The sequence below is a fragment of the Eublepharis macularius genome, chromosome 2 (genome assembly GCF_028583425.1).
Source record: "Eublepharis macularius isolate TG4126 chromosome 2, MPM_Emac_v1.0, whole genome shotgun sequence".
Lineage (NCBI taxonomy): Eukaryota > Metazoa > Chordata > Lepidosauria > Squamata > Eublepharidae > Eublepharis > Eublepharis macularius.
The window spans coordinates 168525843-168551179 of NC_072791.1; the positions used below are offsets into that span (position 1 = coordinate 168525843).

The 25337-nt window shown below is 41.2% G+C and overlaps 2 protein-coding genes across 2 annotated transcripts; one reads left to right on the forward strand and one right to left on the reverse strand.

Annotated features, from left to right (window-relative positions):
* Nucleotides 1-661: 661 nt before the first annotated feature.
* Nucleotides 662-10512, reverse strand: DTX3L (deltex E3 ubiquitin ligase 3L). Its single transcript, XM_054972862.1, has 5 exons — nucleotides 10297-10512; nucleotides 8371-8612; nucleotides 6080-7642; nucleotides 3686-3903; nucleotides 662-1060 (listed from the first exon to the last, which is right to left on the reverse strand). The coding sequence occupies exons 1-5, from the start codon at nucleotides 10481-10483 to the stop codon at nucleotides 991-993; spliced, it is 2280 nt and encodes a 759-aa protein (XP_054828837.1). The 5' UTR covers nucleotides 10484-10512; the 3' UTR covers nucleotides 662-990.
* Nucleotides 10513-15681: 5169 nt separating this feature from the next.
* Nucleotides 15682-23506, forward strand: PARP9 (poly(ADP-ribose) polymerase family member 9). Its single transcript, XM_054972863.1, has 8 exons — nucleotides 15682-16485; nucleotides 17197-17427; nucleotides 17565-17783; nucleotides 19191-19266; nucleotides 19423-19782; nucleotides 21378-21523; nucleotides 22230-22404; nucleotides 23169-23506. Exons 1-8 carry the CDS (start codon nucleotides 15682-15684, stop codon nucleotides 23504-23506), a joined length of 2349 nt encoding a protein of 782 aa, XP_054828838.1.
* The last annotated feature ends 1831 nt before the right edge of the window (nucleotides 23507-25337 follow it).

Sequence of the window (25337 nt, forward strand, 5' to 3'; positions counted from 1 at the left end):
CAACTTAAGCTGTTGAACTGGAAGGGGTACATACTTGGGAAAGGCCTGAACGCATATGGTTCCCAATCCAGTGAGGGATATGTGTGACAAGCATGTTTCTATGCATGTATTTCCTTTGCCTGGATCAGGATGCAAGAGTGATAATCAGGATGCAAGAGTAATAATCCATTTAGAATGCGTGAAATTATTTATGAAATATGTTTCCTATCATATTATCCAATTCATACATTATTACCTTGGCAACATGGTAGTTGCTGCAGCTACAGCAGCAGCAACAAACCCTGACTCTACATGGCTGCGTCTCCATGTCACAGCAATAATATAAACAGGCACCAAGCATCTGGCTTAGTAGGGTTATCTAATTTCCAATGCAAAAGTACACTTTGGGATCACAGCTGAGGGCAGTCACTGGACAACTCGGTTGAAACACAGGATTTGTAACCCTTGAAATGTGGAATGCTAATCATGCAGAAACAGTTTTTCCAGCACTTACTATATTACCAATGTTGTATATATTAAACTCATCAGATCACACAATGAGTCGCAAACTATGATCTATGTTCTCATGTAATACACATATATACAGAGACCTATTTTGATAATGTGTTTCTATTTAGTTTGCAATTTCACAATACAGAATAGAGAGCCTATCCCCACAAAATGAAATAGATAATCTTTACTTTAATTACAAATAGCTCTGCTACTTTCTGATCATTTATACATCTGCTTAGAACAGTAATTTGAAAGTTAAATTCTATTAAAGTCAACTGGATGATTTTGTAATGTGTTCAGATTTCAGCTTTAGTTGAAAGCCCATAAACCTTATTGTTATTGCAGCAAATATTTTGCAGATCACAATCTTGTAGTGGATAAGTGGCACTTTGGATAATTTCCAAAGAACATTTTAACTTTCCCCCATCTTCACAATGGCTAAAATAAATGGTACATATTATGACAGAAATACATTCTGGACCGTGATTGAAAAAACACTCATTCAATTCCTTTTGCCTTCAATTCTTCTCGAACACGCTTCAGATAATTAGGATCAGGATAGCCAAACCTAGGACAAAGAGAGAGCTATTTAAACCAATTAAATGGGTATGCAAAACAAAATTCCTGAGCTTAAGATATACACGTAAATCGCTGCTGAATCATTACCTTGATTTTCTGGAACATTAACACAATTACAAAACCTACTCCCTGAAAAAGTATCTCCCCGCTCCCCAGCTCAAGTTCTGGTGCTTAACAGCCATGCAGCATGAGTGCATGTTTTTCTTTGATTCTCCTGATTTCCTGAAAAATGGCATTTTCCCCTTCCAACTGGATCTCTGCAAGGGAAAAGCACAGAGGGCTCCCAGGCAATCCCAAGCTGCAGAGAGCTGTTTTCTCCTTCTCCCACCTTTGTGGGAACTTCCCTCTGAAAGCAGAAAGCCTGGAAGAACCAGTAGCCATAGCATTGGAATGCTTGGTCCAAATCACTTAAAATGTGTATAGTCTTTAGTGGATGGGGTGCAGTTGCTTCTCTGCAATTTTGGTGTAATTTGATTGAAAAACAGCTTCTCCACCCACCTCAAAGTACCCTACAGGGAATAATGGAAATGCTGCCAATCTCCTTCCTTCCTTCCCTTGTTAAACAAACAGGCCACAAAAAGGAAGTATGGCAAATTCAGTTTTCAGCAGAAAAATAAAAAAATGTTTTGTCAGTCAATGTAACCGTAGGAAATTAAATGAATGCAGGAAAAGGGTTTTCTTCTTTATGCTGATGCCCATCTGAAGCTCTCCTGTGAGGCTGCCGCTATTTTAGACAGTAGAGAGAGAGGAGTGGCTGCACACAGAAAGGGACCTACTTCGAGGGTTGTAAAATTGACCCCCTTTTGTTCAATGTGCTTGAAACTTAGGGTGTCTTTAAATCAGAGTGAGGACTGTGCTCTATGCAAATTTAGTGCCATTATCTTTATGAACAGTTACAGCAGACCCTTGAATAGATTTCCTTTGCAAATAACGCTCCTGAAGAAAAACTACATGGATTTGACTCCCAAACCTTTAAAATCCCACCTGTAAAAAAGCAATCACAGTAAAAATCCACCCCCTCCCCAAATCCATATCAGAAATTATAACAACTTTTTTCTTAGGGCACACCCCTACCAATTCTACAATGAAAAATATTGCTGGATGGCATCTTTCATTCAGATACTATGTGCCCAAAACATTTTAGAAGAATTTCAGAATAACTAGGGTCTGACACCAAAGATCTCTCAAAAGAAATCATCCAAAAGAAGGTATATGGTTAGTTTTGGATGAACAGTTGATTTTCACTATAATTTAATATACTTACTACAGGTTGTATCCTGAGTTCCACTCAAAATGCTTTGCTTATGGAGAAGAACTTTCCTACCTCTCACTATGCTCTCTGAAATGGGGACACTTAAGAACAGCACTGAGTATGCTGTGGGAGACTGCAGAGGGCTTGTATAGAGATCAGCAAAAGCCCCCCACCTCCCATAAGTAATGGAAAACAAGTATTAGTTCCAACTCTTTACCTTGACAGTAACTTAATAATCTAGTGTGAGCTGTATGAACACACACACCCAACCCACTCACCCCGTGGCCTTCTACTGTGTCAGACCACTGATCTGTTGGGGTCTTAGGTCAAGGGCTTCCACATCATGGTTAGTCTTATAGGTGCTACTGGTCTCTTGCTCTTTTCTACTGTCAGCTAGGAATGCCTTGTTTTACAATATGTGTAAGATAAACGGCTTGGGCTAATTTCATTTTGCTAGAACTCTCTCTGACCTTTACTGGGGTGCTCTAAGGCAAGATTTCATGCTGTATTGATTGATGCACTAACCACACTACAGAAATACTCTACAACTTAGAGTAGTATGGGTGCTCATAAGATTTCAGCAAAGAAACCCTTTGTGCTGATTTTCTGTGTTTGTTTGCTGGTTGCAAACTAGACCAACATAATAGTCAAGAGTTTAAACTATAAGCCAGGAAGGTTTCATTAATACATGAGATAGTAATAGATAAAATCAACATAGGGTTCTTTGGATTACATTTTAAAAAATCAGTATTTATGGCAAAGGAGAACAGTAACTACTTATACCCAGAAATCCGCTCTCTGTTCTTTCTTTAACACACCATTACTTCTTCTGAAGTAACTTCTGTGAATACCATTTTAGGTGGGATCCAGCAGAAAAGCTCATGGAATAAAATGATGGAGAACATCTTTCCCTGCCGCCTTCTTCCTCTAGCAGCTTGCTGTATATCCTGTAAATCCTGAAAATATTTTCTGAGGAGTAGGAGAACCTCACCAACAAAATAGTGTGGTGTGCTGCAGCAATGAGAGGGAGATCAGGCAAAACCTTATCTTCCGCTGACAAAAGCCACCAGTGAGAGAAAGAAGCAATTTTACCCAATTCACCTCCATCCCAACAATGCCCCATATTGTGATGCATTCACCAAGTTCTTCCCAAATGCTCAAAGAGAACTGTTGAGACAAACAGAACGTTACTTTAGGAAAGGTGGGGAAAGATCCATTCTGCCAGTTCCTACCCTTAGCTTTTCTGATGGCTCCAGCCCTTTGATTCTGATAAGATCAGATGTAACATAACCAAGTTAAAACAAAGGGTTGTGGGGTTTTTTTGGTAAAATTATGTTTACACTTTTTTTTTTTTTAACTTACCCACTTTCCCCTCCAAATATACTAGTTTTGTGGTGAATGTCATTCCAGGTAACAACATCACTCAGTCCAGTTGTACGTGACTGGCCCACTGTGAAAATCAATTTTTGATCAAAGGCCCGTTGAAGCAGTTTTAGAATCTCTCTCCCCTCTGGGTTGTCAGGTAAATATGCTGTCCGTGTTACTCCTTGAAATCTTTTTCCTGGGTTTGGATGGTTTTTCTAGTTTGTGAAGACATTGAAAAACATGGTACATTAAATCAAACTAGCAAGATGTTCAGGAGATTATTGCAGTATGAACTCCTGCTGGGTTAGACCAAGGAACCATCAAATCCAGCATTCTTCTTCCAACACAGGCAAACCAGGTATCGGTGGGAAAGTACCCAAGCAGAATCTGAACTTAATGACCTTTCCTGTTTGTGCCTATCATTTGATATTTAGAGGTATATTGCTGAACGTGCATGTTCTATTTAGCTATCACAGCAAATAGCCACTGAGAGACTTACAATTAGAGATGGGCACGGAATGAAAAAAACCTGAACCACTCAGTTCGTGGTTTGTTAATTTCCACGGAACATGAATTTAACAAACTCACCCAATTTATGAACCGGTTCAAGGAGGCCCAGAACAGCCCCCTTCATGCTCAGAGAAAAAAGCACCCTTTTCCAAAACACATCCCCAGTCCCCAGTCAGTAAGAAAAAAAAGAAAGCAAGAGAAAAGAGGCTTTTCAGCCCGTTTTCCAGCAGCCAGAAGTGCAGGCCAAAGATCCAAGTTCCAATCCCAATCCCAACACCACAATCAGCCACCAAACTCTCCTCCCTCTCCCACTCTAGAGAAACTGAAACCAGGAATCACACGGCTTCCCCTATTTATGGAAAAAGCCAAGAGACTGAACAACACAGCACTCTGGTTGGCAGAAAAACCTGCCTAACATGGTTTTGGAAGGAAGAGATTGGTGTTACCATGGCTGCTGAAGGCCCATCTCCTCAGTTGCCTTGGAGATTCTAACCCTCCCCCTGCTTTTCCTGGCTTGATAGGCCAGAGTGGGAGCTCTGTAGCTGGCAGGGACGGCTGCCAATCAAGCCTGGAGGCCTCAGCTTGGGGGCAAGCTAAAGACTGCCACCGTTGCCTGGGTGAGGCACCAAACGTGTCCAAACTGGCAACGGAAAAGTTCGTTTGGTTCAGAAAAATGCAGTCCCACGGAATGCATGGTTCTTTGACTACAAACCGGCTGTTCCGTATGGAATTTTGTTACGTAGTTCGTTTTGTGCCCATCTCTACTTACAATCCATGAATGGGTTGTAAGGAAAAGCTGCCATCAGGCCTCAAAAGTATGGTTTCATCATTTTGGTTCAGGCTCTAAGTCTGCGCAAGGCCCAGGGCAGGCCTGCTTTGGAAAAAAAATGTGTTGGCTTGCTAATTAGGTACACCTGCAAGCCTCTGCGGTTCTCAAGAGAAGCAGCCTTGGGAAGCCTGGTGGGTTGCAGCTTTAATGCTAGCACTGCCAATTAAGAATCTAAGCACTGACTGGCTCCTGGTTCATGGGCTAACAGCTAGGCCTGAAAAATGGCAGCCTACTAGACTGTGAAACCTCTCTGGACAGTGCCTTTCTACCAGCATGCCAAGGATTGCCTGGCATGGAAATGCACTCCTTTCTTAAAACCTGTAGGTAAGAACTGCCAGCCAAGAAGCTATATCAGAGAAGCAAGTTAGTCAGCTTTAAGTATTTTAAGCTAGTGTGTAGCCAGCAATAAGCAGCATTTATTATTTTCTGCTTGCCTACTGCCTGTTCTAAAGAGTAGTTCCTGCTTAGCAAACACTCTGTAAGCTGAACTTAATAAACTAAAATATATTTTTCCAGCCCATGTCAGGAGTTGTTTACTGTATGCGTGCACACCCTCAGAGTGGACCGAGAGGTAGAAAAGCCTCAAACAGAAGGAACTGAGTCCTTGAGAAGCTCCTAGGGGTCTTGGAGTGGTTGTGGTTCAGTACCCAAGGATGGGAATAGGAAGTCTCTATGTCTAATCCATTCGTCTTCAATCGCCCACCTTTAACTGGTAGACTGTACTATGAGATGCACTGAATGATAATCATGTGATCTCACATGACAGGAAGATGGGAAGCCAGAGGTAGGACTGCCTGAGAGCCAGGGACACGAAATACAAGCCGAGCATCAAGAGGTACAAAAAGGAACAAGCAAGGAGTCAGGGTCTGGAAAGAATCTACTTCATTGCTAAGTAACCTCACACTATACTATTCTGCTGCTCCTCTCAGCATATATGCTAATGACTAAATTGTCATTAGTACAACAACTTTTCTTTGATAAATAAACAAGTAAGTAAAATGAACAGATCCTAATAAAGAGGCAAAAGACATCACAATTCTAGACAAACTTACTTTTTGAATATCACTGGGTATATGATAAGTAATGGAGATAGTCCCATATCCGTCATAACCAGGAAGAGACATCCGGTTTTTAGAGATATCCATCTTCCCTGGTGGTTGATTTCCTTCTATTTTCCCGTAGGACACATTACACACGGGGCACACTGGCTTATATTTCATTGCCTCTTGAATGCACCCCTTACAAAAACCATGCTTGCATTTGCGCAGTACTTCTTTCTGGTAGATTTTATCCATGCAGATGGAGCACATCTCTTCTTCTGGTTGAGCCCTGGGAGGCTTTACATAGGATGGATCTCCAGGAGGAAATGAGCGCACTTTGTGGCCACTGTCGTCGTGTTCATGGGATGGTTCTGAACCTGTTCCAGCTCTGAAGGTGTGATTGGGCGACACCGTGCCTGCAGGAAGAGCAGGGAGGTCAGTGTCCAAAAACTGTAGGATATGTTTTTCAGCTGAACACACATGTTCTGGAAAGCCAATTATCAGCAATTCATTTTTCGCTTTTTTCAGTTGAACTCTGGGATTTTCTGTTTGCAAAGGCACAAGGAACTCATTTACCTTTTTCCCCAGATCTGGTGAATGTTTCAAGGGGATTGCTTTTTCTATGAGTGTTGCTAAGGCCTTCTGGTAAGCTCTGGAGAAGTTTCCATAAGCCTGTGAAGTTAGGTCTGGTATTTTCTTCTTCGGCTCAGGCTTAAAAATGATGCATGCTGTTTTACTCTTGAGACATTTCTTTTTCTCCATGAGTGTTCCACATGTCTGGTTTATAGACTGAATTTCTGACACTAACTTTGGTTCCAAGAGTTCAAACACATCAGCATCAAGTAAAATACCTGTTTTAGAAAAATGATCATGTTTTTTATGTATGTTTTCTGCCTCCATTTCTTTAATAAGCTCTTTAGCAGCTGAAAGGTCTGTAGCAGGGCCACGAAGAATTAACATGCTTCCCTGAGGTTTAACAAGGATGCTTTTAAAATTGGTGTTTAACATATCTGATGCTTTAGTGAGCTGGTGGATGTCAGTAAGAGTAACAATTTCCTGTTTCACATCTGCTGCTACTTTCTGGAAAGCTGTAACAAAACTCTGATGAGCTTTCTCTATGCAGCTAGAATTCCCATCGGAAGCAAATCGTACCAGTGTTATCCCACTGCCAACTTCTATACTGGTTAGTTTTATGCCAAACCTTTGCTCCAATTCTTCAACTTCTCCCTTGTAGACATGGCTGAAGTAATCAAAGATTTCTGAAGGAACTTCCATATTGAAGGCCTCTTCAACATCTTTTTCACTCCTTTCTTTCCAGTCATTCATAGGCATCTTTTCCAAATCATTCTGTCCTGGAGGTTGTGTGGATTCACCGCCATGACGGGACCTTGCAAGAAGCATCTCAAGATAACGGTGCAACTTTCCAATATCATCATAATCTCCTGTCACCATTTCTACACCAAGCTCTCTTGAGCTGTTTTCTATTTTTAACGTGGGCCATTGAGCTACCGCCTGATCCCTTTCCTCTTTGGTGAACAAGTCAGTATTCAAAGTGGCAGAAACGCAGCAAAATATCTGGAAAGGAAAAGCAAGGCAAGTGAACTGCTGCAAAAGTGTTAAGTCCATGGGTTAGTGCACAAGTTCCCTACAAGTTCCCAGAAATGGCTGCTATGGGTGTGGGAGAGAGATATAGAGTGAGAGGAAGAGGGTGAGAGCGCACGTGCACAATCACAAAATGTTAGAGGAGGTTTCAAGCCAACCATCTTCATACAATTGAGGCAGCCATTTCCAGAAAGCGCTTCTAGGCAAATAAAAGGTGATGTCTCCTGGGCTCTTCTGTACCACCTCCTGTTTCAAGATGGGCAAAAAGCCATGAGTGGCTCTTTACTCTGGGGAAAGAAGGAAGTGGGCACCAGGAAACACACTGACAGGCGTAACACCCATGTGCACCATGTTGGGGAATCCCCGGGGTAGCGCCTGGATATTAGTGATTCACATAAGCTGGCTACAAGCTCACAAGAGTTTGCATAGTATTTCACTGCTGTTATCATTGTTTTAAAAACTTTTATTTTATACGTCCCACATAAAAGTACAAAATCCATAGAAGTATGATAACAAGCTTTCAGTAATAATTATAATACTTTAGAAGAATGCAGTTGCTCAGGAATTCAGAACAGAAGAAGCTTGAGAAGATCACTTCATAAGACTAAAATAGAAAAAAAATTACATTCCAGAATTTTCTTATGAACATGAATGTGTGTGGTGGGTTAATTCACTTAATTTAAGTAATGCCGGAACCTTACCTTTTTGGTAGCACTTGCTAGTAGATTATCAGTATATTTTTCACTCAGCTGCTTCTTTCCAAAACTATTTTGGGATTGTCCAGTGTTTGAAATCAAAGGGCTGGTAGCCTGGTGTGTCAAGCTTTGTGTAAATAATTTTTCTGCAGAAGCCATCATCTCAGAATCTTGCAAGATGTACACGTCCAGAGTCTGGTCATGGGAATTTATGGTATGGAACTTAGATGCCTTCACTTGTCTCTTTGCTAAATTGATTTAAATAAGCAAGAAGTGTTAATAGATTTATATGAATTTTATACTTCAAGTTCATAAAACTTGGTTAAGTCTAACACACCAAGTCTTGAAGCCATCAAAGGGGCGAGGGGGAGGTATGATCCAACCTAACCCCAAAATAAAACCCTGTGAAGATTTTTAACACACATCCACATCATGTCTAGTCACTGCCTAAATCATACTCAATAAAAAAATCTCATCCCCAAAGATCTCATCCCAATAGAAATCTCAACTTAGCTTGGATCCTACCTGTTGTTTTTTGACACAAATATACCAGATAGTCCAGGCTGAGTTTCCCATTACAATTTTTATCTTCCTTTTTCTTTGCAAACGAAGAGTAATATAACAATATAATGTTTACTGGCATGAATAAAAAGATAATTAAAAATAGGTGCTAGCAAAAAAATTCATCTGAGCCTGACCTCACCAGTTTATAGTTGCATCTGGTGCCCTCCCCCCACAAAAGACAAGCCTCTACATTAATCTTTCTTAGCTTTGCTGATTTTTCATCCAGCCTATGATGAGATCTGACGCAGACAGAGAAGTTCCAATAATAGCACCTAATTCCCTCAATAAATATAACTTACAGTAATTGTTTATTTGCTTTGTATAAGCTTTAAGAGGTTACACAGAAAATAAAAAATCAAAATGATCTTTTGACATTGCTGCACATTAGATTACACAACATAGCATAGGAGGTGACACTCTTTGTCCAACTATTCACACCTGGGTGCCTTGGCCACATCACGCAATGATTGCCCATGTTCAAACATGCCTTCCACCTGGGAGAAACAGCAACTCATAACCCAAACGCTATACATTCTGAAGTGTAAATATGGGGGCTGTTAAACCGGTGAGAGCACCAAGACAGGTCAGCAAGATGCTGGTCTTAGTCATTTTAAAAACTAAACGATACATGAGCAATTGCGATTCCTTAATAAAGCGGAAAATAGTAAAGAGTCTAGTAGCATCTTTAAGACTAACCAACTTCATCGTAGCATAAGCTTTCGAGAACCACAGATCTCTTTGTCAGATGCATCTGAAGAAGAAAACTGTGGTTCTCGAAAGCTTATGCTACGATAAAGTTGGTTAGTCTTAAAGGTGCTACTGGATTCTTTACTATTTTGTGACTACAGACTAACACGGCTAACTCCTCTGGCTTAACAAGACAGTAAAGTCGCTTGAGCCTGCCCGGCTAACCCAAAATGTCACCCCTCCCCCACTCCAAGACCTTCAACAGCTAAAAATAGAGAAGGCAAAGCTTCTCCCAGGATGCGATCAAGTTACAGGAAAAGCTTAACCAGCTAGATTTCTACTTACCACACAGCTGTGCAGCAAGCAAGCAAGCGCGAGCTTCAAACTCAAATTAAACTCTAGGGTAGGTTTGCCAACCGAGATCTCTTGGAATTACCACTGATTTCCATGCAACAGAAACCAGTTCCCCTGAAACGGCTGCTTTGGAGGGCGGGCTCTATGGCATTATACCCCGCTGAGGGCCCTCTCCATGCTCCACGCCCAAATCTTCAGAAATTCCCCAACAGACCCGGTAACCCTACGAGAAGAAAGGACACTCCCGCTTCGAGCCAGAAAGCGCCCTTTGTATCTTTTCTCCGGAGATTTGTTCGCACGGGCCGGGCGGCCTCCGTCCCCTCTTACCTTCCTCCGACCAGAACTGCACCCGATAAATGCCCCGCTCAGGATCCTCGGCTCGCACGTCGCATTCGCCTCCCCCGGAGCGCTTTGGGGACTGGAAGTAGCGCAGCAGTTTTTTCTCCAGCCTCTCTCCGGCCTGGCCTGCTGTTGGGGCGACGCGTACGAAGAGTGGGGTCGGAGAGGCAGCCATGGCGAGGGCCTGGGCGGCGACGAGCGAACTTTCGCTTTCGATTCCTGCCAAGAGCTCTCGGAGCTGACCGGTGGAGCAGGGAAACTCCTCTTTTTTGCGGCTGCGCCGCCTGCTGGGCCAAAAAGCGCTTCCGACGCTGAGCATACAGAATTAGTTCTGCTGCTAATTAGCCTTTAAAAGTTGAACCTTTAAAAGTTGTTTTGAGCCTTTAAAAGTCTTTAAAAGTTGACAGGCAGGCATTCAACAGGAGAGCACGCACGCACTTCGCTGCCGAATTTCTGGCGAGCGCCTGTAATGCTTCCCGGAGGAATTGGCCTGTTAGACTATACTGTGTCAGTAAAATCAAAAAGAGCCCAGTAGCACCTTTAAGACTAACCAATTTTATTGTAGCATAAGCTTTCGAGAATCAAGTTCTCTTCGTCAGATGCATGATACAGAGACTGGTCAAATACAGAAGAGGAGGAGAGAGAAGAGCCAATTAGGGGGGGGAGGGAACAACCAAACCATTCCTTTGGCTCCCCCCCCCCTAATTGTCTCTTCTCTCTCCTCTTCTCCTCCCTCTTCTGTATTTGACCAGTCTCTGTATCATGCATCTGACAAAGAGAACTTGATTCTCAAAAGCTTATGCTACAATAAAATTGGTTAGTCTTAAAGGTGCTACTGGACTCTTTTTGATTTTGCTACCACAGACTAACACGGCTAATGCCTCTGCTACTGTGTCAGTGCAATCCTAAACAGAGTTACTCCAATCTAAGCACGTGGAGTAACAGTTTAGGATTACACTGTAACAGGTTTTTTTTTTATTGTGGCAGAAGGGTTTATGGACTTGCAGTGTAACTCTAACAGAGTTACCATCCCGCAGACATCTCTTATTATCAAGGGATCTGTGCGACCACTAGACCCTACTAAAAAAGAGTTCACCGCCTAGCTTTGTTCACCCCCTGCCCCAACACCAGTGACTTTTTTGGGTTTTACTACCACCTGCAGATGGGCATTGAGCTGTAGTCCATGTGAATTAGAATTAGGGTTACGAACTCCATCTTGGGAAATTCCTGAACTTGGGAGCTTGCTGTATGGGGAGATCAGCAGGGAAGTGATGCCAGAGAGTAGGCCCTCCAGAGCTGTAAGGGAACTTTGTACTCTGGAAGTCAGTTATAATTTTCAAAGAACTCCAAGCTCCAGTTGGAGGTTGGTAACCTTAGTTAGAATAAATATTTATTAATATTTGAGGTGTCACAAAACTCCAGTTTCGCTTCTAATGCTACTTTTTGGCACTGCCAGGGGAAATTGTTTGTTCCTGGTGTCCAGTTTCTTCTTCATTTCTTACACTATTATCACAAACACAAAATCACCCCTCTGTGTTAATTCATGTAATCTATAAGAATTAGCAGCCTAGATCTTCTCAAAAGTACTATACTGGATTTCTTTTTTACCATTTAGTCCATCATGTTTCTGTGGTAAAAGTCCATCTTTTCACCTTACTAATTTATGTATTTTAATTTATACCCCACCTTTTGAACTTGTGGCCAAAATTAATGAACCCTATTGCTTTTAATGATGACATTGTGATCTGGGAAGCAGCTTGACAATGCCAGCATGGGTCTCCATAGTAACTATGCCAGTGGATTCTAAGGGGGGAGGCTCTAGGGGAAGCAGTTGCTACTGGAATGGAAAATGAAAGAGAGAAGGAATCACATCTAGAAGGGGAAGAAGAGAAGATTCAAGATGGGGAACATGATGAAACTGATGGTAAATTCTTAGAGAGATTAAATTCAAACCGATTTTAGGACTGATATGTCAATAACCGTGAGTCAATGTAATCAAAATTTTGGACTAGCCCCCAGGGCACCTAGGTTCAAATCCTTGCTCAGTCATGGAGCTTCCTACAATTTGGGGCCATTTGCTCTCTCTCTCAGCCTAACCCAGCTCACATTGTTGTAAGGTTATAATGTGAAAGGCAATGTATGTTATTATGACCTCCATTCAGGAAGGGTAAAAAAGTATACATAGATAATCAGGAAAGTGGAATTTCCTTAGAAAAGGCAGGACTAAAGAAACAAGTGGTACCAAGAAATAACAAAGGTTCAAAAGATAAATTCAACAACCAGTTCCAAGTCCAGTCATCCAACCAGCACTAAATTTCACTTTCAGATTGTATAAGAAGTCCCCTTAGGTTAATAGCCCGCTAGAATTTGTTGTTGTTGTTGTTGTTGTTATTAATTTAACCTCTATGCTTAGCTGTAAGGACAGTGATCACAAAGACGTTGTTTCTCCACTCACAAGCTTGAACTACAGTCCAAAAAAGAGAGAACTTTTATTCAAATATGAGAAGAGATAATAAGAGTTTAATCGGATTTATACAGGATAATGATTCAGAAAGTTAAACGTTAGCTCAGCTAGTCTCTTTCCCAAGTCAAGACATGAAAGAAAAGACATTTTTGAAATATGAAAGAAAAAATAGGAGTCTTTCAGTGCAATTCTAAGCAAAGTTACTCCCTTCTAAGATCGGCCAATTCCACATTACCTTATCTCCCGTTTTTCTTGTGCGATGATTGCACAGTCCCTTATGGCGCGTTTCTCACTCGGTCGTCCACATCAGCCTTCTAAAAGCAGCTCTCTCACGCAAAACCATGTTCACATCCCCCTAATCAGCACCTCTACCACGCAAAACAATGATCACATCCCCATTTCAAAAGACGGGATAAAGGGCGGGGAAAACCCGACCAGTTCCAGGTTTTTCTTTTCTTTTTTTTAAAAAAGGGGAAAAGGACGATATATCGCCGTGCAATTATCTTGATTTAATGAAGACACGTTCCCTCCCTCGATGGTCATTGGTCAGATTGTCCCTATTACCACAGGATAATTAACGGCCAGCGTGAAGCGTGAAATATCCAGGGGAAAGGGGGTTCGGTAAGGATGCCCTGCAGCAGGATGCCAGAGCTGAGCTTCATAATTTCTTTGCAAACTTGGGAGCAACGAAAAGATCGGCAGCACATTCCGTGTTATCCATCACCAGAGAATTGATTTTGCTGACCTGTGAATGAATAAATATTCATGGTTTAACGATTAAAGTTACTACTGTGCTATTAGAGTTCTAGGCAGTACCTGAAAATGAAAGCAATATAATGAGATGTCGACCTATCGACACCGTACATTTTTTTTAAAAAAAAAGGGTTGGACAAGGGCGGGGCGGAAAGTTGATCCTTAATTTGGAGGCGGGTCAGGAGAAGATTTGAAATCTACGGGGGGGGGGGAGGTTCTTACTCGAAAGAAAAAAACCGGTGAGAAAAGTGCAATAGGCTGGGGCGACGCAATGACGATTTAATGGCAACTTCAAAGACGACGCGTGTGAACTGATCAGGGAATGGCGTGGCAGAGGCGAAAAACTGACGCGAGATCTAAGGTGGTGTGGAATCGGCCATCATTAACTTCAATAGACTTAGAAGAATAAAACTCTGCTTGGGATTGTGCTGTTTGGGTCCTACTCATGAATGTCAGGAGGTCTGGATTCTCTTTGCTGCTGAGGCCAAGTGGAAAATTATCTCAGAAGAAGTGACTGTTGAACTGGTGTGTGCTTTCTCTCTCTGAGAGACTTGTTGAAGAAAGGGTGTTCGAATAGGGAATAAAATGCACAAACATTGATCCACGGTAGAGTTAACTCTGATTATATTTTTATTTTGGTTCCCCAGGCTTCCAGTTCTGAGACAACAGGAAAGAATACAGGTAGAGAGCTCTCTTTATGCCTCTTGTCACGTATTAGCAATTTGAATCAACTCTTCTACTTTTCAGGAGCAGAAGGGTGAGCCACTTAGGGCCAGGTCTCCTGTTCAGATTCCCACACAACAGGAATATGTGTTGTGCTGTTTTGCCATCCTCCTATGCATTGTTCTCTGAGGGGAGGGAATCATCTTAATCATATCATATAGTAAATGGGTTTATGACTGCTAAGTATGCTTATTGCATTCCAGATGGCAAAGAATATAGAGGGAGGTTGAGTATCAATTAAAGAAGAGAAAAGGGGAAGAGGCAGGGTTCATTTTGAGAGGGAACGTGCAGGAACGCAGTTCCAGCAGTTCCCCAAAGAGGTCACATGTCAGGTGGGCCTGCCCACCTGACTCTCGGCCATTTTGGGCCCATTTCGGCCTGAATTGGGGCCGAAACAGCCCGGATCGGGCCTCTGACGGGTGGTAGATCACTCTCCCACTCAGCAGTGGCCTGATTCTGACCATTTTAGGCCCCTTTCTAGCCATTTTCAGCTCCTTTTTGCCATTTTGGGCCCAATTTCAGCCCTGAATAGTCAGGATTGGGTCCAAAACAGCCAGGATAGGTGATGTCAGGGGGTGTGGCATATGCAAATCTGTTATGCTAATAACACTTCTGGTGATGCTGAGGGGTGTGGCATATGCTAATGAGTTAGGCTAATAAGTCATGCTAATAAGTTCCTCCAGCTCTTTTTCTACGAAATGACCCCTGGGAAGAGGCAAAATTGTCTTGATCAGGTGCCTAATATCTTGTAGTATCCTGGCAAATATAAAGCAGTTTCCCACATACCCCTCCACTGCACTGCACATACAGTGTCATCCTAAGCAGACTTAGGCCTTCTAAGCCCATTGACTTCAATGGATTTAAAAGAGTGTAACGCTCTTTAGTATGGCAGCATAAATAAACTCTAGCTCAGGGCTTCAATGATCACCTTTCCAATCATCTAGCTCCAAATCTCAGCGATTAGCACTATAGGGCAGTTGAATTACAGTCTTGTACTGTTGTACTCTAAGGACTTATTTAGTCTACCCCTCCCCTGAGATTCTAACTTGTACATAGGATATCCACAAATCACTGTCCTCATGGGCCTGAGTGCTGTGATAATCCTGGCAAAACCTTTGGCTTGCATGTAACATGTATTGCTGACATAGCTGATGTAGTACTTCAGCCAAACCAATTATTTACCAGCTCTGCAACTTTTAGGTTTGGGCTATTAGCTGATCTTTCATTATAAATAAATAGATTAATAAATACAATTGATATTAAAGCATTTGCTTTGTGAATATGATTAACTGGGCGATAATTTTCCTCTCTTTTCTGAAGCCATTCTAGATAGAAAACAAAACCTATAAAAGTTAGCAGGAAGAAAGATTTGTTTTGTTTAGAAAACCCATTTTTTTACGCCTTTATTTCATCCTGTAGAAAATGGCATGTCTATGGATGAGGAAATCTTATCCATTTCAATCAGCAGCTACGTTTATGCCATCCTTAAGAGAAGAGAGAACTACCTATGCAGTCTGCTTCAAAAGAAGTTTGGTTGTATAACTATCCTTAAAGGTGTAAGGAACCCCACTGAAGTGTATAGAAAAAACTTGAAAGAAGGAGTTGCAGTTTCAGTCTTGTTAGATGACCTGGCCAGGCATGAAGCTGATGCTTTGGTGAATGCAGCCAATGAAAACCTGCATCATTTTGGAGGCCTTGCATTTACCCTCCTGAAAGCTGGAGGACCAGAAATTGAAGAGCAGTGCAAGCGTTTCATTGAAAAGAACGGACGCCTCTGCGCTGGCCAAATTGCAGTCACTAGTGGGGGAAGACTCCCTTGCAAGCAAGTAATCCATATAGTAGGTCCAAGGTGGTCTGAAGACCAGAGGGAGGAATGTTGCCTCAGACTTGAAACAGCTATTATAAATATTCTGAAATACGTTAATGCACCAGAAAACAATATCAAGTCTGTAGCCATGCCTGCACTGAGCTCAGGATTCTTCAACTTCCCATTGGACTTATGTGCTCAAGTGGTTGTCCGGACTATAAAGAATTTTATTCAGCTAGCCCCATTATTTGGCTACTTGCAAGAAATCCACCTTGTGAGCACTGATGAGTCCACGGTTGAAGTAATGAAAAAGGCTTGTGAAGAGCTGCTTGGTGTTAATGATATAGCGCCTTTGAGAGGAGCATCAGATTCCATCACAGTGAACAATCTCTGCCTACAAATCAAAAAAGGGAATATAGAAAATCAGCAAGTAAGTCTCCATATTTGTACAGATATGAATTACAGAGTCTGAAGCCAAAGGCCGATTCCACAATTAACTTTCTTTGATGCAGCCATGAGGCATGGAGTGCTGATTAATTTGCTAACAATGACTTGGTTTATGTGTTCACAAGCTGTAGGTGAGCAGCATAGTGTGATAGATAGCGGCAGGTCTTGGTTAAAGATGGGTGGAATCCTGCAACCTGTATCTTTCCCCCCTCATGCTCCACTCTACTGCAGTATGTGCACAAAACGGTTTGTTAAAAGATGCTTTAACTGGAGAAAATCCCACATGTCTGAATCCTGCCCTTCCACCTGAGAACAGTTTGAAGCCTTCCTCTAGCCTTGGGAGCCTTCTTCCAATGGAAGAGCAACTTAAGTTGGAGGAAGGCTCCTTTAAGCTAGAGGAACTTCCTCTAAAGTAAGGTTGGATTAACACCAATTTTCAACATGGTTGATAAGTAGATATGCTTATGATATTATAGATGAATAGTGTGAGTGCCTTGGCTTTCTGAGGATACCTGTACTGGCCAACTTTGAATACTGGAGGTATTCAAAGTTTATCTGAAAGGCTTCTACCATCCTGAGTTGCTTGGAGAAAGGGCAGGATAAAAACGTGATAGATATGGAAATGCATTACATAGAAACTGTACCTGTCCCTCTCAAATGAAATGGCTTTAGATTTTGTGGTATTTTCTTCCAGACTGCCATTATTATCAACTCTGTGATTGTGCAAGATGATCTTTCACAAGGAACCATTTCAAGAGCAATCCTGGAAAAAGCAGGCTCACCTATGCAGGAACAATTCCTTTCTGAATTACAGAAACATCCGGCGGAATACCCCAAACTTATATGCACCAAAGGATACAACATTGCCTGTGACTTTGTGCTCCATATGATATGGCCCTCTCAAAATGAGCGCAACACACAGCAGGTGAAATCTTTTGCTATTACCTGTCCGATTTTACCACCTTTGAAATATGTGTGTGTGTGTGTGAGTGTGTGTGTAAATGTGTGTGTTTGTATAAAAATAAAAACCCTGGCTTTTATATGACTCTACCTTTTCCTCAGGCACTAAAAGCCGCAGTTTCTAAAAGCCTTCTCAAGACTCAGGAGCAGCAGTTTCCCTCCATTTCTTTCCCTCCCTTTGGAATGGAAGATTTACATTTGCCGAAGGATGAAGTGGCAGATATTATGGTGGAGCAAATCATACATTTTGCACAGGAACATTCTGGGGAAAAGCCAGCTGTATATATTGTGATTCCTCATGATGATGATGATGCTTATAAGGCAAGAGATTTACAGCTGACTGCAAATAAGTATGGCAAAAATACTACCGTGCCTGAGCATTGATTTCAAGCAATTTCTTATTCTTTATCATTTTCTGTTCTCAGATGCTGAAGAGATGTATTGTATATGCTACTTCAGGGCTTGACAAATTTTCTATGGATCTAGGGATTAACCCAGAAATTTAGGGCCGGACTCATTTTTCAGCTTTCAGAGATTTATATTTTAATAAACACATCTTCTAATGATTGCTGCCACAAAACTAACCCTAACATCTTTTGACATTCTTGTAAAGTTATTTATACTATGACAAATACTGGAGCATATAAATAAATGTAGAGGTAATCTTGGCTGCCATTATCCCAACTAAAACTTAACCTCTAACCCTAACATAACTTCTGTCTGATTTATTATAATTTCATTATTGCATTTATAAAACTCTGTTTAATTGAATCTTGAAGCCAGTATAGAAAGCAACTGGTTATGAAATTTATTTTTATCAATTCATCTGCCACAATTGAGCAATATAAAATATACATAAGAAACCATGTCAAGAACATCATGCCTTTTGTTTTTGTATGACACAACAGAACATGTTCTGATGTGAAATGATAAATAAGCTTCCATCAAGGGTCACTAAGATACACTGCAATAAAAATCGTCGTTAAAAATATCAGATGCCACAGTGGCCTAATCCTGGAATTTGTTAAGCCCTGTGCAATCCTGAACAGGTACAACCATTTTTAGATTTCAGCCCTAACAAATGTTAAACATTTTTCAGCTTCAAGAACAACAACTCAAACAATCAAGAAATGGAAATGTTGCTGATTATCCTATGTAATATAGCATAGTTTGCATAATACTTGAAAGCATGCTCAATGTTCATGTATTTTGTAACATTTCCCCATTATAGATCTGGAACACACTGATTGGGGTTAATAAAGAATAAAGCACAGAGTGGTAAGCTGCAGTACTGCAGCCCAAGCTCTGCTCATGACCCGAGTTCGATCCCGGCGGAAGCTGGGTTCAGGTAGCCAGCTCAAGGTTGACTCAGCCTTCCATCCTTCTGAGGTTGGTAAAATGAGTACCCAGTTTCCTGGGGGTAAAGTGTAGATGACTGGGGAAGGCAATGGCAAACCACCCCATAAAAAGTCTGCCAAGAAAACGTCGTGATGCAATGTCCCCCCATGGGTCAGTAATGACTCAGTGCTTGCACAGGGGACTACCTTTACCTTTACCTAATGTACTTACTATAGGGAAGGATTTTGTTTTCCAACTTCCTGTTTTGATCCTAAGAGGTAAAGATGCATTAAAACAAGCACAACTACTACCATCGCCCATTAGAAATGAGCCTACCCTAGTAGCCATATTATACCAATATACAATTGTTTGTTTCTCCTCTTTTTAAAGGCTTTCTGTACCAAGGTTATGTCGATCACAAACTCACTCGATGAAAGAATGGACTGTAGCAATATGGATGCTATGGGTAAGAAATAGACAACACTTAAAATTAGTGGAGATCCTGATGGTAAACATTTGAAGAAGAAATGGAGATTTACAAAAAAATGAAGTTTCTTATGCACCTATTGTTTTTATTTCTTTGAGATTAAAAATAACAAATTTGCACCAACTATTTTTCCAGAGATACAGACTGACATACAAGCCGGTGCAAGTTCTGAGAAAAATGGGCCATTTGTAGAACTCATTGGACGCAGTCGTGAAGCTCTGGAAGAAGCAGGATTGTGGCTCAAAAACATAATACAGGTTGAAGACACACACCAAATTGTTATAAGAAATTACAGCCATCTAAACCTTGGCCAAAGTCAGCCTGTTGAACTGTCCCATCTGCAACAACATTTTGGTATCACTATATTGGAGAGTTTGACTAAACAGGGGTCAGCATTAGAGATTGAAGGTTCCCCCCAAGCTGTGATTGATGCAACATTTGCAATCGAATTCATGCTACAGAATGCAGCTGACCAAGAATGCCTGAAGGGAGATGGTATGTGAGATTGCACCCTCCATTTATGACAAATATGAGTGCCTCAGAGAGCCAAGAATCTGGTGAAGAATTTGACTTATCAGAACACTCAGCTGTCTGATGTTTAAAGACAGCCTTCTAGTCCATGACTCTTGGTCTGTCCTTGAGTGTCCTTTGTCTTGAGTCCCTGCTGCCTCCTTTGCTAATCCTAGTCCAAATGCTGGAGCTGTACAGTGGGCTGGATCCAGCAAATGTGGGAAAGATCCATAATCTTTGCATCCATGGATCATGGGATCTAACTCAATGCAAAAAGAATGAGTTACTCAAATTGCAAAAACAGAGGTAATAATGAATAACTGAGTACACATTATTGTTTCTCTGAAGAAAAATCTATCCCCCTGACCGAGCCCTCTCAAAGTACACTGAAGCCCAATTATATTTTACAAACATTTCTTGATCACTAACACAGGGATGCTTGAAGCATATAATTCTGCTAACCTTCATGGTTGGGGGTTCCATTACAAAAGTGCACAGACAGAATACCTTGTGAGATGTTAGGCTGCTGGTTACGTCTTAGTTACTGTGAGCAGGGCTCCCTACTTCAACCAATGATCAAGCAAAATCCATCTCTCTGGTAACGGCGTATTTGTTCACATCTGTGTTTTGGCCTTTTGTCAGTGCAAGACATTAGGTCACAGTGGTGACTCCATGATGCATGATTTTGAGAAGGGCTTGGAAGGAACTTCATTGTCATAGAAGCTTTTTTGATTAGGTTGATTTCTGGAAGACTGGATTAGGCCTTCAATGGTAACTTTTCATGGAGGAAACTTTAGTGCTCCTGCCTGATCATTTAATGCATAGCCAGAAATAAGAGGGAATGATACTTTTATAGGGGAGGTGTCATGTTGAGTGAGATTTTGTATATTCTTAATCACTATGGACTGCACTGTCATAAATCATATAGAAGATCAGCATACATGGAGTATCGGTGCCAAAACAAAACTACAGCATTCTGGGCTCATTCAGAAGAACGTTTCACATCTACTGATTTAATGGCCAGCTTACTGTAACTGAAAAGGTGATTGGGATGGTCTAAGAGTTAAAAGTAAAGCTACCATACTTTGTAAACACTGAAAAGACAAATAACAGATTATATATTAAAGAATCTCAGAAACAATCTTCATTCGAGGATGTTAACAGAGATATCTGCAAAAATCAGATGATTTGTTTATATCAAGAGATATACATTGATTGTATCTCATAATGCCAGCAGGACTGTACACTTTCATAAGCTATAGTTCCTGCACCTTAGTAAATAAAATTCATGTTCTAAGTGTATGCTTAACTTAATCTATTGCCATTAATCGCTTAAAAATTTTGGCTTAATTAAAGGTTCTCTAGGTGTCACTTGCAGGGAAATACTTCTGCTTGCCATGAAGAGGCCTTTATTAAAGGAACAACCAATAGCATTCATTCTGTCTCTCAGAGGGTATCGTTCTCTCCTTTATTAAGGAAAAAGTTGATTGGTAGCATCCCTTTCTGATAAATGTATGGTCAGTCCAAAGTGGAATTCTTACTTTGACTGGTATTAAGCCTATCCTATTATCTGCATCCAGGCCATTTGGGAAATGATCCCCGACAAGAAGACTGCACAGAGATGACGAGCAAATACTGTTACCAAGTCACTCCAATAGAGTCCTACCTTCAAGAATTCAAAGACAAAGAAAAACAGCTTGAAAAAGCTGGTCTCCGTGTTCTCAAGGTAAATAAGCGATCAACAGATAAGTCATTCTGAAAAAATCGTATGACAAAATCATCGGGAATTTAGAAGGTCATATTTGGAAAACAAAAATCAATTTGATCCCTAGAAAGCAGAGAGGATCTTAACTATGTAATGAATCAGGATAACCGCATCTTAGGCTAGAGCAACCATTTACTATAGCGTAGTGGATAACATATCCAACAAGGATCTGGGAAGACCCAGGTTCAAATCGCACTTCTACCATATAGAAGTTTGCTGGATGACCTTGGGCCAGTCAAACACTCTCAGCCTAACCTACTTCACAGTGTTTTTGCAAGGATAAAATGGAAGAGAGGAGAATGATATCAGCTGCTTTGGGTCCTCGCTGGGGAGAAAGGCGGGATCTAAATAAATAAATGTGTGCATGATGGCCAGTGCAGAGCTTCTTAAAGGTATAGGTGCTGCTTTTGTTATTTTGTGGAGTTCCCGCCCATGTAATTTTTTTTTTAATATTTCAGATTTTTCTGCAAACCTGGGGCTTTTCTCAGGTTTGTAGAAAGATCTCCCTTGTCTGTTCATAGCTCCAGTCTCCAGACTTAAGTATCCACAGGTAGAGCCATGCTGAGAATTAGATGTATGGATAATGTACTGAGGGCAGCACACACGCACACACGTTGTACTGCAGATATAAAGCCAGAGGATAATAAATTGTTAATGTTTATTGCAGATAGAGAAAATATATAATCCTGTCTTAGAATCTACTTTCCAAAGGATTAAAAGAAAAATAGAAGGAAAGAATAGTGGAAGGCCAGTAACCCATAGGCTATATCATCGTGTCCCAGCTCAATATTGCAGTCTGGTATGCAAAACTGGATTTCAGACAACCTACAGTTCTTCACAAGGTAAACCTCTGCACTTTTGAACTTATTTGGTAAATGTGGTATATACATATATTAAATATCCTCATTAGTAGCTAGAATGTTGCAAAAATAATTTTCACAATTTGACAGCCATATGGATACATAGAGAATGCCCATTTAAGCATTTTAAAGACAGTACAGAAGAGCAAAAGTACATACTATCTAGTCATTATAATTAAGTATATCCATATGATCTTTCTTCACAAAAGCAAGAGACACAAAATTTAACATTTCACTATTTTTGTAATTCCCTCGCCGATCCAAGAGACAGAGCTGGATTTTAGGTTCCTGCATCGCCCACATGATTATTTCCATATTTTTAAAATGTCAAAGTGGTTATACCATGTAAGGTGAACAAAAGTGAACCCAAAGAATAACAAATTCGACTTCTGGAACAGATATTTTCCACCTCCCTTTTCCTCTTCAGTGCTCATGTCACCTGAAATGCAGATCTTGAAAGGCTGGGAGATCCTTGGTAACAGCATAAGATTCCGCATCAGGGGAAGGGTTGCAGCTAGACAGGGAAATCCCCAGGAATAATAGACCTCCCCATCAAGCTGAAGAGCTACTTAGGATGCAACCTTAGGATACAATCTTAGAATGTATCAGAGTTGTTACCTGTTCTTGAGGATTGTACTTGAGGTGTGACTGAAAGCAGGAGAAAGATGATGCAGAATCCAACACACATTTTGCAGTGTTGCCATGAAGAGAACATAACCTACTTCAACTGTCTTTTTTCTTTTCAGACCAGAAGTATGGCTCTGGCATCTACTTTAACAAGAATCCCAGGAACCTTGTGGCAGATACCAGGGAAAAGTGTGAAATGGACCACCTGATCTGTGCATTTGAGGCAGAAGTTGTAACAGGCTTATATACTAGGGGCAATCGGAGCTACGTGGTACCACCATTAATTAATGCAAGTGGAATGAAACTCTATGATAGTGTAGTTGACGATATTCACAACCCTGAAACCTTTGTCATTTTTAATAGGGAGCAGGCTCTACCCCTGTATTTGTTGACTTGTTCCTTGATTTGGAATCCAGGAGAGAAGACAAATTTGCAGTCATCAGCCCAGAAAATATGATATCACACATTACATCAGACTGTGGGCACCAGGCTGTGTTTGTGTTGACATCTACACATAGCAGTCCTTCAGTAAAATGAAAAACCTTGTTGTGCAGTGATTTAAATTATCTTAATTGCTTAATAAGCAACTTCAGCAAAGGAAGCTTAAAACCATGTAATAATTTACAACAGAACTGCACTGACAACCATATATTAAAATACTACAAACTATCTGAGAATTTTATTTTGTGTATGTATGGATGGATTTCCATCTGCAGAAGCGCAAGTTACCCACCTCCGTCTTTCTGCTGCAGTTCCCCGCTTGTGTGTGTGGAAATTTTCAGTGGGATCCAACCAATGATCTGTGTTTTACAGAGGGTTCTGTTAAACATGTTTAATTAATATTTAATTAATTAGTACTTAATTAATTTAATATAATGGTCAGATCCTGTCATGCCACTGTATACATGCTTAGGTAAGATTATACCAGTGACTATAATAGCACAGAATTTCATTTTAGGCCAAAACTAATTGCAGATATATTGGCACATACATAGGATGGATATTTAGCCTAAGATGTTAGTGTTACATGTGACCTTTTAAGATGCTTAAGACCTTAATTCCCTGATCTGGATAGCCCAAGTGAGCCTGATCTCATCAGATCTCAGAAGCTAAGCGGGGTTGGCCTTGGTTAGTAATTGGATGGGAGACCTCCAACGAAGACCAGGGCTGCAGAGGCAGGCAATGGCAAACCACCTTTGGTAGTCTCTTGCCATGAAAACCCCACCAGGGGTAGCCATAAGTCAACTCTGACTTGAGGGCACTCTCCACCACCACCAAGGTCTTAAAGCTACAAATGTTGCATTCACTGAGAGAGGCTAACTGATGTAGGTGATGTGAAAAATACTAAAAACATTTTTTGTAATGCCATCTTTAATAATTTCCCTATCTTAGCAAATTCTTATAATTAATCCACATTATGTATTATATGCTTAAAAATAAGATTACCAATGCCAGTGTGGGAAATGCCTGGAGATACATGGGTGATACCTGAGGTGGGTGGAATTTGGTGGGGGGGGATACCAACGAGTATTTTATTTATTTAAAACATTTATGTGTCGCCTTTCCACCCAAAATAGGGTCCCCAAGACAGCAAACAACAAATAATTAAAATGTATATATAAATACACCTAAAAACATAGACTTAAAAACAGACACAAACATCAAGGAAGAGGGCCAATAAGAGTTTATGGGGGTATGTCAAATGGAACAAGAAAGACTGTACCCACTAGTGGAAGACAATGCTAGAGGAAGACATGTGACTCTCCCTGGGGAGGGAGTTCCAGAATTCTAGTGCCATGGCCAAGGAGGCCCTTTCTCAGGTTGCCACCTATCTAGCCTTGGATGATGGGGGGACCTGAAGCAAGGCCTCTGAAGATGACTGGAGTTGATGAGTAGGTTCATATGGGAGAAGGCAGTCCTTAAGGTATGCTGTATAGTGCTTTAAAGGTCAATACTAGCACAGTGAGTTGGGCTCGGATGCGAACTGGGAACCAGTGTAGATGGAACAAAACTATGGTCCCTGCAACCCATTCCAGTCAACACTCTGGCTGCAGCAGTTTGTACCAACTGCAGCTCCTGAACAGTCTTCAAGGACAACCTTAGTGCACTGCAGTAATCTAATCTGGCATACACCACAGTCGCAAGATCTTTCCTGCCCAGGAAGGAAACAGCAGGCTCACCAGCCAGAGCTGGTGAAAGATGCTCCTGGCTACCGTTGCCACCTGTTTATCCAACAGGAGGCCTGGTTCCAGCAGCAGCTGAAGCTCTAAACCTACTTCTTTAGGGGG

Excerpts from the sequence above, each read along its gene's own strand:
- DTX3L (XM_054972862.1), bottom strand. The coding sequence starts at position 10,483 with ATGGCTGCCTCTCCGACCCCACTCTTCGTACGCGTCGCCCCAACAGCA. Across the intron at positions 8,613-10,296 it reads GCAGTTCTGGTCGGAGGAAG|CAAAGAGACAAGTGAAGGCA; the intron begins GTAAGAGGGGAC and ends AAATCAATTTAG. Across the intron at positions 3,904-6,079 it reads TACCCAGTGATATTCAAAAA|AAAAACCATCCAAACCCAGG; the intron begins GTAAGTTTGTCT and ends TTCACAAACTAG.
- PARP9 (XM_054972863.1), top strand. The coding sequence starts at position 15,682 with ATGGATGAGGAAATCTTATCCATTTCAATCAGCAGCTACGTTTATGCC. Across the intron at positions 17,428-17,564 it reads ATGAGCGCAACACACAGCAG|GCACTAAAAGCCGCAGTTTC; the intron begins GTGAAATCTTTT and ends CCTTTTCCTCAG. Across the intron at positions 21,524-22,229 it reads CTGGTCTCCGTGTTCTCAAG|ATAGAGAAAATATATAATCC; the intron begins GTAAATAAGCGA and ends TGTTTATTGCAG.